This window comes from Thalassophryne amazonica, chromosome 22, assembly GCF_902500255.1.
Source record: "Thalassophryne amazonica chromosome 22, fThaAma1.1, whole genome shotgun sequence".
Classification (NCBI taxonomy): domain Eukaryota; kingdom Metazoa; phylum Chordata; class Actinopteri; order Batrachoidiformes; family Batrachoididae; genus Thalassophryne; species Thalassophryne amazonica.
The window spans coordinates 10,079,492-10,092,327 of record NC_047124.1 but is presented as its reverse complement, the minus strand read 5'-3'; the positions used below and the strand labels follow the sequence as shown (position 1 = coordinate 10,092,327).

The following is a 12,836-nucleotide window of genomic DNA, read 5'->3' as shown; positions in this document are numbered from 1 at the left end:
TCAATAATTTCAGTATTAAAGTGCTGTAACTTGAGCAGGAAAGAAAGAAACATCTAAACTGCAATGTCTTCTTTCTGCAGAATAGTGGAAACTTTTCCAATGGAGGAACAACTGGCATACTTGTGTGCATCACTTTAGTGCATGTGTATGAGTTATGGCCTGAACAAGATTTTGACCGTGACCTACTTTTAACCCCCTGGAGCCCAGGGTAAAATTGGCTGTTTTTGACTACTTTTGGTTTTACCTTCATAATTTACCTTAAAAAACTGTTTACTTTGCCTTGTTTGGTGTCATTTTTTTCAGGACAACCTTCCCTATCTGTGACTTTACAGTTTTTCTTTCATTCTGACAAACTGTATTAACACAATGAACCTAAATTCAGACAAAAACATAAAATCCAAATAGAAAAAGGTTTTATTTTTTGAAACATAACCAGCACAGAGGTGCTTCACTGCATTGGACACCAGTGACTGAGTCAGACCATGCATCGCCTGACTACAAAGCAGCTTTCCTGTTCAAGATAGTAGGAATGGTTTGCAGGTCTGGATGTGGATCAGGTACCCTGCCCAAAAGACTTTAGTATTTTTCTGGTCTGATGGAGATTCGAACGGTGGATCCTTTAATTACAAGCCCCCTTCAAAGGTATCAGCAGTAGCAAACTCCCCTGTAAAGGAACTTCACAACTCCATACGCTCTTCCCAGATGTCTCTCAACTGCACCAGCTGAGCTCCCAAAGACACGAATGCCACTGCCAATAAATCTCTTCTGCAGTTAGGCTGCAAAGAAATCGTGTAATTCCACAAATAATCCCCATGTTTCACTTAACGCATCAGTAATCTGATTACATATTTCTTGCTGTAAAATAAGACAATCATAATTCTTCCTTGTTAATTGTGTCCTGGTGACAAAAATCTGTTCGGTGTAATGCGCGTGTGTGGTGTAGGTACTATGGACTTTGAGCATGCAGTGGCTAATGAAGGCGGGAACCATCTGTTGTCGGGATGCGAGACAATCTGTCGACTTGGAGAGGTGACAAAGAAGGTGATAAGCACAAGAACACAGTACACACATGCACGTCAGGAAATGCAACACAAACACACATGTACACACAAACATGCCCGTTTCTATTCATTTATACCAAGTTCACATATCCTTTAGTCTCTATGGTAACTAGTAGCTGTCATAGCAACAGTGTGCGAGTGGTAGAAGGAAGGCTGAACCCTGGTGATTGTCCTCTATATATTTTTTGAAGTTTGAAGAAAACACTACCACGTTTTGTGTGTGCGTGCCTCGTCAAACGGCATGTTGTAAGAGGTGCAGTGGAGGAAGCAGAGACAGGTCAGGCCCTGCAGGTGAATTTGCAAACAAGTACACAACATGAGCACGCACGAGCACGCCTTTACATGTAAAAGGGCAGGCGTGAAGAGGCAAAAACCTTTCCACCATCCAGGACTTGGGTGAATAGATTGGTTATATTTTCAGAGTTTTTCTGCATTTTATTAAGCGCTAATCTGCGCCCAGTCAAGGGCAAGTGATATGCAAGATTGCTAGGCAGTGGAGACATCAGCTTTGAAAAGCTTTGTTTAAATTCCGGTAGTGTGCAGCACCCTTCCAGAAGTGGCTGCAAGAGTTGAAAGTAGAAAAACCTTCTGATTTGGTCCACCCTCCCATACTGTGCAGAACACTGGGATTAGGAGTGTGTGACATAGATGCATGACTCAATCAGTTACTTTAAGGATCTCAGAGAGGATTCAACATATTATAGAAGTTTAATATGCAGTAATCCAATAATGTGTAAATGGAACATGAAAATCACTCTGCATATGTAATTTGAAGGAGATAAAAACAATGAGAGGGACATCTTTATCTTCCTTATCGTATTTTGTTTTGCTCCGATTGCAGTGAAAAAAAAAAGACATTATAGGAACTCAATACTGTAAATGTGAGTTTTCAAACCAAATCCATTTCTCACTTCAGCCACCTGAGAAGACAAGGTGCCCTGATTGTACAAAAACACAGCAGTGCCACCATGTGGACGTATGCAGGATGTACACGTAGGAAACGCCAAATTCATCAGTGCTGAGGCTTCACAGGCTGTTTTTTTCCCCACCATAGATGATTCTTGTTTATCTCTTTATTTTAACTGCATCCTTGCTGCAAACCTGTACATGTTCATCAGTGCACGTATACAGCAGATTAGTCCCTTTTAAATAATTTAAATAATTATTTTAACAATTAAGAGTGAAATGAGATATTTTTAATGTAAGGATTTAAAAAAATGGAGTTGGAAATCAAAGAAGAGAATTGATAAAATACTTTAGAACTATATTATGTCTTCAACTTTCTGATTATGGAAGGTGTCGGTGATTAATTTCAGCCGCCTCAGCACTGCAGGTGAAAGATTATTAACGGTCCTTTCAGGAGAATGGAATGACTTACATATTAATATAATATACGAACCCCCAATATAAGCAGTGTGTGTGTGCACACTTACACAACCATTTTAATAATTAATTTTGAGGATTTATTAATGCTGATTAAATAATTTAAAATAAGAAAGCATGATTTAATGAGTTTTTATTTCAGGTCATAAGACTTGATTCAAGGCCAATTTTATGGGAAATATAACAATGGTCATATTAATAAGGGTACATGATATACTACTCAATTATTAAGCACTCTCTAACCAAAGACAGTGTAATTATTTCTACTTATATATATATATATATATATATATATATATATTCGTAATGACTTTGAGATTTTTCGCATACAAGTAACGTCATTAACATTTTAAAACATTTGCTACATGTTGAGACTAACGGTGTGCACAGATCAAACCTGGACTAATCGAGACAACTTTGACCAAAGCCGGTTTTGGGTGATCTCTGAGACCTTCACACCAACAGTTGGATGGTCTGATCGGTCCTGAGACCAACATAGGTTTGGTCTTGGGTCCACTGATTGTTTTAGTTAAATGCAGATAATATTGTAAAGAGAAGAAGAAGAAAAACACAACTGGTGTAAATTTAATAAGTTGTTTTAAATAATAAATTAACCATCTTTGCAGTGAAATCCCAAAACTGAAGGCTCTCAAGAAAATGAGATTTTTAACTCAGATCAGGTTATTATCATGAGGACATTTTCTCATTTCTTTTATCCCCTGGAACATCTGTGATGGCCAGTGGAACGTTTGATCAGTCTTCTGTAAATGTTTGTGCTGGTTGATTATAAATTGATCTCAATTTCTATCATTACGGTTTTGTTTAATTTAGCTACAATTTATCAGGAATAGTTAGCGAGAAAAAAGGAGCTCCCCACTTGAAGGCCACCTGTGCCCATCAGCTGCCAAATCAAGATGCAGATCCATACCAGACCCCGAGTAAAAATGGGATCAGCGATAAGAAATTAGATTTGAATTTTAAGACTTTTGGGCTTTGCAATGTGCAATTCGTGTAGAAAATCCTACTTCTATTTTTCTTTCCAACAAACCTGAGTTTGGTTTGATTTTGGGCAGGTTTTGGGTGCTCTCTAGTACACGTATATTAAATATTCCTTAGTTTGGTCTTGGGTGGTCTGACCTGAGAGTTTTGTCAGTTTTGGGTAGTCTGGCATACTGAGAAACCAACAATGCTTTGGTGTCAGGTGGTCTGAGTACGAAGTTCTGTTCATCTTGGGTGGTATGGACATCGAAAGCCAGACCGATTTCTCCAACACAATGCCAAAGGTACAACCAAAATGTAAGAGTTTAGTGGGTAAAATTCATAAATCAACAGTTGCTGGCTTCAGTTGTTTGTCTTCTCCAGACACCTCCTCCTCCTCCTCAGCGAACAGAAATGTGTAAATATCCTGTCGCCGACGTGGCTGACATAAACCCCGAGAACTCAAGCTGCAATATACCTCCAGCAAAAACACAAAACTGCACCTGCTCTCTTGTGTGCATGTAGAGGCAGGATTATAAAGCTTTCAGAGATGGCTCCTGTAATCCCACAACAGCGGGATGTCACATATGTGCCCAATCAAAGGGACACACACACACACACACACACACACACACACACACACACACACACACACACACACACACACACACACACACACACACACACACACACACACACACACACACTCTCTCTCTCTCTTATATCCTTCCACTTAAAAAGGCTTCAACAATGCTTAACATTCTTCCTCTCTCGTCTCCCTGGACACCACAGCATCTGTTGCCCATAGCGATTATCTGGCATTGACGTCGAAGCAGTGGCCAAATTCTATTTCTGAGTGCTTGCCCCCCCTCCCCAATATTACCAACATTAAAAAAAAAAAAATCCTTCCTACCACAGGATCTTGGAATGTGCGCTCTAAATTGCAGCTTTTACTTTTGGTCATGCATATGCAAACTGGCTTCAGTAGTGTTCCAATAGACAACTCACATGTGTGAGTTGTTGCCTCGTTTTCTTTACAGACAAGAACATTAAAGGTTTTACGGTTTATTTAAATTGCTGCATTTGCATCGGGAGCAACTGTTAATATGAAGTGCAACGCGCTGTTACATCAAGTCATCATTAGGTTGAAAACAAAGTCATTAAATGTGGCCAAACCGACTATTTGGTAGAATTTAAAAAGAATGAATGGGCAACCTGACGAAGGGCAGGTCGCCCAAAACGTTATGCTTTGTTAAATAAAGTTTTTTTCTGTACTGGAGCGCTGTGGCTGTGTGGATAATTCAGTCTTTATTTTTGGTACAATATTTCATGGTCCTGCATGCCTTTTTACGTGTTTTGGATGTGTGTGTGTCTTTATTGCATTACTAGAATTTAAAAAGAAAACAAGTGCTGGTCAAAAAAAAAAAGATTTGGTGATTAAAACTTCTACACAACAGGTCAGATTCATCATTCTATCTCAAACTAACGCAACTGCTTATGACAGATGGACCCTCCATGGAGCCTGGTTCTGCTTTAGGCTTCTTCCTGTTAAAAGGAAGTTCTTGCTTGCCACAGTTGGGTTTTTGTTCATCATAGTAAAGCCTCAACCTCCTCTGTGAGGAAAATTCCCTGATACAATGTATTTTGTGATTTGGAGATACATCAATTATAATAATTTGATCTGTCAAGCAGAAAGGCTCATCTTTTTCAAAGCTGCAACTACAGTATACCAGTAAAATATAGAGGATTTACCACAAAACACAACCTATTCATAAACAACCAAATTTGCTGAGATAATAAATAGTTAAACAAATAAATAAAGCGATATCTAAAGCGCTCAGAGAGTACAGTGAAACCACACCTACACTTTAAAGTATCAGGTGTGTCGAGAAAATGTTACACGGTCTTTAGAACAGTCACCAACAACGACATATCTGAACTCATTTCCATATATATTTGCATGACTGTTGCTTGACAGTTCAACAAAACAAACCAAGTCACGTCTTTCCATCCACAGGCCCAGCGTGCTACCAAGTTTGATCAAAATTGAATTAGGTGTTCTCGAGATATCTTATCAAGAGGGTACGCTTCGGGCAGTGGTGCTAAAAACATCTACACTGTTCAAGCAGCTGTGGGCAGATAAGATAAAGATCAACCTTTACTACAATTACGGTGACAAAGGAGCATGGAGAACTGCCAACAAGGACCCCAAGCCCACTTCAAAAGTGAAACAAGACTTATTTTTTTCAGCATAGATTGGTTTCCAGTGGCCACGCTAGCCATGTAAAATGAATTTAAAAAAATGTATATTTCACTTCCTGAAGGCAATCACCACCGCCAGCAATGAGACAGACGCAGTAGAAGCCTGGTAGAGCATCAGCAGGAACAAAATCCAGAGTCTGGTGATGTCTGTTGGTTCCAATTACGTTTGGTCCCTTAAAGATTGGTGACCGGACTACCTGCTGTGGTTAGCTCACTGCAATAAGGAGGTGGACTACCAACACTGGTGACTGGGTCTGCTTCCCAGTCACGCTACGTGTTTGTGTGCTTGCTCAAGACAGTTCATCTGCATCATCCCAGCCCACCCAGATATGAACAGGTACTCGGTTTGTCTGGGGAAATGACCTGTGGTGAAGAACAAAAGCACTTATTAGCACCTTATCTCCAGAAGGGCCCACAGCACACATCTCTCCTCCTCCCCACCACAACTGTGCAACGTGCCAATTGGCTGCGAAAGGAAAGTGAACCCAGGATCACCAGCATCCCTAATTAACGTGTACACCATTACGCCACCGCCTCCCTACTGTGGTGGGCTGGTGTCCCTTCCAGGGGAAGATATAGTCTCTGATCCACAAGTTCACACTACGGAATCTGGGCACCAGGGGGCCTACACTGGACTTACATGTTCCTACTTCCTTATCCCTTTAAGCCCTGAAAGGGTTAAAGATGTGGAAAGTCTACACTGTCCATCCTTATCTCTGTACTGATCACTCTACCTGCACTGGAATTACACCTGAACATCTCCACACTGAGCTCATATTCTCATATGTTGTAGCAGGCAGCTGAAGTAACGCTAAATTTGTCACTGCTCAAATATTAACGGCTGAAAATGTACGTTCTTCACTTTATTCTCTCTCTCTTCTTCTTTCTCTCTCTGCAGCTCCACACACTCACTCCTCTTGCAGGTACAGCCGTGACCTCAAATTCATCCCAAATAATACTTCAGTCAGTGTACTACTGCAATGCTACGCTACACTGCCTCTAATGCACACACAAACACACACACAAACACACACGTGCAGCAGTTTATACTGAACACGGTGCTTGAGCAGCCTCTAGTGGCGCAACTGCACACTGCACCCATTTCTTTTATAACACCAAATCCAAATATCAATCAATCAATCAATCAATTTTTTTATATAGCGCCAAATCACAACAAACAGTTGCCCCAAGGCGCTTATGCATCAATCCACAAACTGACACATGCTAATGTCTATTTTATATTTTATTTTATATATGTGTATAAGAAGGTGCGGAGTCAGCACACAGTGTCCGCAGTCTATTATTCTCCACTTAAAGCTTTCAAATGAAGAAATCAGACTGATTAAAGGCCATTCACACTTGGTCTACCTCACATATGCATAGAAAATTACGTGCACACACGAGAGTAGCATGTGGGCGGTATCTCCAGCGCTGTGAAACATCCTGCATCCCACATGCTTATGTAACTCCCTCTCCACCTCCTCCAGCTGATCGCTCACCACTTTATCACTTTATCCTCAAGCTGCGAAGGAGAAACACCTCTCCCCTCCAAAATCAGGCAGCCCCCCCCCCCTGCAATTAAGCAGGATCTTGTTCCACTCGCATCAGCCCATCAGCTGCAACGAATCCACAAGGGAAACTGAAGCTGCGATGTCAAACCTGCACGGCTTTGAGCAAGCTGAATGCCAAACTGTGTAATCACCCGTACTGACAATGCGTTCACAAGAGTGGTGTTATAACAAGGAATAAAACACAGAAAAACTAAACAAAAGGAGAATTACAAATATGCTACACAGTGATAAGAAATGCATTGTGGGTATTCTGCACACAAAACTTGAGCCACATTTCTCCAGGGATGACTTACACATCGACAACAGCGTCGCTTCTGATAAAATGAACAAAATAAAAGCTCGCGCGTGCAATGAAATCATGCAGATTCAATGTGTCACCTCGGTATTAAAAAAAAAAGAGATTTTTCTGCCGCAGCCAAGAGCCGCAGCGTCTCCGTGGACTTTTGCAGTTGCTGAAGTCCTCAACACTGAGGCACCTGTGTTACACTCAAGGAAATGCGCCACATGGCGTGTTTCTCCATAAACCACCCCGCGAGAAGTGGTTTATATTCTTGATTTGGTATCAAATTATTCCCAATGCACCAGTTCCCTTCTAAAATTCTGTCACAATACCGACAGAATCTCCAATAAAAAAAAGGTCAACTGGACCAAAGAGAAACTTTGATTCTTTCTTTGATCGTTACCACAGTAACGCTTCATTTTCTCATTACACAGTGTTTCATTAGAACATAGAACCAGATATTAGACACAATATCCACAGAGACACAGGCACAGACAAACTGGGTTGGCAGTTTAAAAGAAACATCAGCGACTCACATTGATAAGCTCGATTTCCCAGATCTTCTTCACCAGCTCCATAGAGGTGTAACCGTTGATGAGGAAGGACTTGGTGTAGTCGCCGAGCTCTAAGGACTCCAGCCACTCCGCCACCGATGTCGGGTTGTTGCCATCGTAACCGACAGGCCGTACCTACAGTGCAGATCAGATTTTTATTGCTTTTATCCATCTTCTTTAGTGATGCGGTCAGCAAACAAGGTTTCAAAACTCTTAGGGTTCAGATAGTCAGTTTAGAAATTAAAAGAGAGTAGGGCATAGAATCGTAAATCTAACTAGTGCAGGCAGTTGTAGCGAGGGAAGCCCCAGAGACACCAATATCAAAGTCGTGGTGTGACTGGACAGAATGTGCGAATTTTTTGTTATCCACAGTTCGATGATGGCGTGAGACAGAGAAATGCTTTATAAAAAAGCAGACGTACATAAATGTTCGAAAGCGTCAGGCGTCATTTGGGATGTTCAAGCGAGTCAGCCGTTCACACGCAGCCCCCACATCATGCAAATTCAAAGGGGAATATTGGTCTAAATGTGCAGGGCGGATGTGGTGCTAACAGCTGGCAGCAGAGCGTGTTGGCGCCACAGACCACGAAAACCTGGGCTACGCTCGAGCGCGATATATTTGTCATTTTAAAATTGTACAACACTCAGATGCTCCTTACATAAATGGGTTCATGATGCATGTACACCCTGCTTGTATATACAATGAAAGTGAACTGAGAACAACCACTAAATTAAATTAAAAACACTCAAGGAAAAATACAAAACTTCACCTCAGTGTTTCACATGAACAGGCTTCGGTGAGGAGCTCTGAAAGCTTGGTGCAGGTCCGCTAACTTGCCAGAAAACCTTTCACTTGAGTCACTAGCTTAGGCTTAAAATGGATGACAGATGGCACACTGATCGATTCATGTCATATTATGCCCACAAGACGCCCATGATTAATAAAAGTAGGTGAGTCCCTTCGGCTTCTCCCTTGATTTAACTCTGGGTCACCACAACAAATCCAAGGTGGATCTGCATGTTGGTTTGGCACATGTTTTACACCAGATGCCCTTCCTGCTGCACCTACATTTTAATAAGAGTATGGGCAAGTGTGGCCTTCACCCACGCTGGAAACACATGCATTTAAAGCACTTGGGCACCACCCCTGCCCACCCATGATTAATGGCAACTACAACTCCAACCCCTTTGCACGCAGCACCCAACTTTGCACTCAGATTACACACCCTGTACAAAGTACAAATGAGACAGACATGCACTCAATGGATTTGTGGTACACATGGTAGACTGTATGCAATCGGCCTTCAAGACTAGGCCCGAAATCTAAGCTAGACATCGCCAGAACCCATACGGGAGATGAAGATTTTCTTGGGTTTTTGGTTGATTTCAATTTTGCAATGTCTAATAAATAAATAAATTAAAGAATAAACAAATAAAGTCCCATCTCACAGCAACCTCATATTTTCTTCATTTGTTGCATTGTGAACACAGGAGCAGGGAGGCAAGGTTAGAGGGTCAGCAAATGTGAGCGGTTTCTTGCACAGTCCAGTTTGTGTCCTTTCCTCAACCTTTGAGAAGAAAGTTTTGGTATTGATTGGACAATGGCTGCACGCGCAAAAAACAAACAAACAAACAAACAAAAGAAAAAGAGAAGAAAAAAGTTCCACCAGTCAGGGTGCGAACTGGGGATGCTGCAATTAAACGGTCCTTTCTGCACCTCATTTAACCTCTTGGCAGAAAACAACCCAACCACCCACGGATAGTCGCAGATGGGGTGCTGGAGATTTTTCCAGAGTTTCTATTCTCAGCTGTGACTCGCTATTCTCTCGCAGACATGTGGGGAGCAAACTGAGTCATTCTGGTGTCAGTTTAAGAATGACTAAGTAGAAAATCTCTGCACTGTGTCAGAGGCTCATTCTCTGGAAGAGTTGGAGACAACGATGTTGAAAAATCCATTTTCCTGCCTTAACGATAACTGACTTTTAGCACAAGACAAACAGAGTAATAATCACTTGAGGAGATGCTTATCCATTACATTTTCACTTATATCCCATTTTGGACTCTTCTGTAAAATAAATCCCTGTGTAATGAGCAGCTGTGCCTGAGTGGCTGTAGCACTGACCCTGGGTAGCAGGCGTATGGCCTGTAGGAGGCGCTGTCTGTGGGCTGAGTTGAGGATGCCAATCTCCAGCAGGTCCTGGTCCTCCACCACGTTGCTGCCCTGCAGGGTGGCAAGAAAAGACAAGTTCAGCTTCAACACCCAAATTCGTTAAATAGCAGCTTTTACTCATCTGTGCATCCATGTTGGTCTTAAAGTGAGGTGTGGACAGGCGCAGTGGGGTGCAAACATGAGGCAGACTAAGCGATTACAATATTAATGTGATTTTTTTTTTTGTAAAGGAGCTTTGGTGGTTGGATGCTTTAATGCAGATTTGTTTTCTTGCCAGAAAACCTCTCACTTGCATTTGCCATTTAAACAGTGAAGCACCAGGTTGCAGCATGCGGTTGGTTTAATTCATTTTACTTCCAAAACACACTCTGATTCATTAGATATGAAATATAACCCTTTTGTAAGATGCACAATACTTTACACTTAGATTCTGCCACCAAATGCACTGTGGACTGTGCACTATAAAGATGGCTACGATCAGGCCCATGAAGTTGACGTGTCCTAGACGCATCACCTCATACTGAGGATGTGGAGTTGATATTCACTCTGATAGATTTGCTCAAGAAAATTTAAATTTTCATTGCTGTTGCAATGACTGAGTGGAACAGCAGAAAAAAAGTTTCACATTTCTGAAACACCAGGATGTTTTGCTGTCAGAAAAAAATGAACAAAATTTGTAGAAAATAGTCAAAAACATACTTGTCATTAAATCTCTGGAGGGGCACCTCAAGAGATTACAAACCTCTGCCAAGGTACAACGTTTCCGTTTTTACTCAAGTGGACTGAAACAAAACTGCACATCTCTATGAAATTCTACATATGCTGATTTTTTTTTTTTTTTTAATTGGGGGACATGTATTCATTTGTAAATGTATTATGTATTGTTTTGAGGGGGAAAATGGCAAAAAAGCCATACTTCTTATAATGTTGGTGAAAGAGAATCAATCATCTCAATGACTGCAAAATGTCAAAAATGATGACATCTTCAAATTGTTCCGTCTGACCTCCAGTCCAAGCACAAAAATACTGAATTAGCTTTTTTTATCTTTGTTGATAACTGACTTAAAACAACTGATGATCAAAACAAGAGGCGTTCTGTTAATCAACCTCTAATTAATATGATCTACGCTAAAAAAACCTTTCGGCACGCTTTTACCTGCGGGGTTTTGGATGTACAGTTCAGTATTTTACTGACTTTGAGGCAACTCCGTGCCATTTTTACTCCAATAAGATGTAATCCTAAATCCTCTGAATTTGGGGTAATACTGACTCTGGGATACGTAGTCCCTGACGGTGCCACGCTTAAATCTCGCTGTGAGGGGTTTTGGCTCACCTCACTTACATCAGCGTCAAAGTGTTCAAGGTATATTTAGTTGCCATCTGCGTGAAAAGAACATGCAGAAGATTTACTAATCTTCTGTTGTATTAAGGCTGTATGATGATGTATCACAGAGGGCTTAGATAAGAACGGCAACAGAACGTTCATTATTTTAATTTGGGGCGCACATACATACACGCTGGAGCTTGTGTGGCTATTTTTCCGACTTAATTAATCCGATGGGGACCTTAAGAGACATATCAGTCACCTCCTCTCCAGAGGGAAGGAGACAGAATCTTTCTGCAGACAGATAATTAGAGGAAAGGAAGAGCGCAAAGGAAGGATGGGAAAAGATACGACGTGCATGTAGACAGTGTCACCGAGATGTCACAAAAAATATAGAGCTCAACAAAAGTGAAAACTAAAGCTGGCTAATCATCAAAATGACACGCGAGGGCTGCACACGGACAAACTGGCGCAGGATCGAGGGATCACTTCTTTCTTTTTTTGTTTTACAAATTAATAACAGCGATAAACACCAATGTGAAGAGCAGAAAGAAAGACGGCAGATACTGTCTGTTTTTACACCCTATACTTCAGCGCTCTGCAGAAACACACTCTGGGGGCCGGTGCTGCACCCACGAATGGATATTTCGCTCGAGGCTGTGACACTGTAATTCGAGGTAGAAGACAGCAGTCATTTAGTTTGTAGTCCGGTAACTGGAAGAGGATTCACCTTCTCAGGTGGACTTCCTACTATGTTTGAGAGCTGCTTGTGCAAAGAATTTGTCATTGCCAAAAGAAAGAAAGGAAGCACAAGAAGAAGAATGCAAATAATCCAGAAAGCCCCTACAGTACTGTCGTGGGGAAGACCAAAAAGACAAGTGACTTTGCTAGAACTTCCTGAAGAAAACACAAATTATCATCAAAAATAGATCTGACACTGTATACAACCCAAACCATGGTACAGTTTGATTCGTAACTTTATTTTTTTTTGTTGTTGGTTGGATTAAATATTTACTTTTTGGTCTGCACTATTAGCTTTTACACCTCTAGGATCAAATTGAAAAGTCTTAACCACCCAAGTGTGTAAAAAACCTAACAGCTTTCACTTTTTGACAAATTACAAGAAGTACAGTGAGAATAAGAAACGAGACAGCTGGTGGCATTTCATGAATATTTTATTTGCTCTGCTTATTTGTACCAATTTTATGTCTGTGCTTGTATTTCTGTATATTTAAAGTTCCTCTAACATAGAC

The 12,836-nt window shown here is 41.1% G+C and overlaps 1 protein-coding gene across 6 annotated transcripts in view; it reads right to left on the bottom strand.

Moving 5' to 3' along the window:
- The window catches only part of anks1b (ankyrin repeat and sterile alpha motif domain containing 1B), a 275,419-nt gene that overhangs the window by 48,657 nt on the left and 213,926 nt on the right, over window positions 1-12,836 (bottom strand). For all 6 annotated transcript variants that reach the window (XM_034163413.1, XM_034163407.1, XM_034163410.1 and 3 more), the window contains 2 exons: window positions 10,212-10,310; window positions 8,072-8,224 (listed from right to left, as the gene is read on the bottom strand). In XM_034163413.1, coding sequence (XP_034019304.1) covers window positions 8,072-8,224; window positions 10,212-10,310 — 252 coding nt within the window. The remainder of the gene's footprint in view (window positions 1-8,071; window positions 8,225-10,211; window positions 10,311-12,836) is intronic.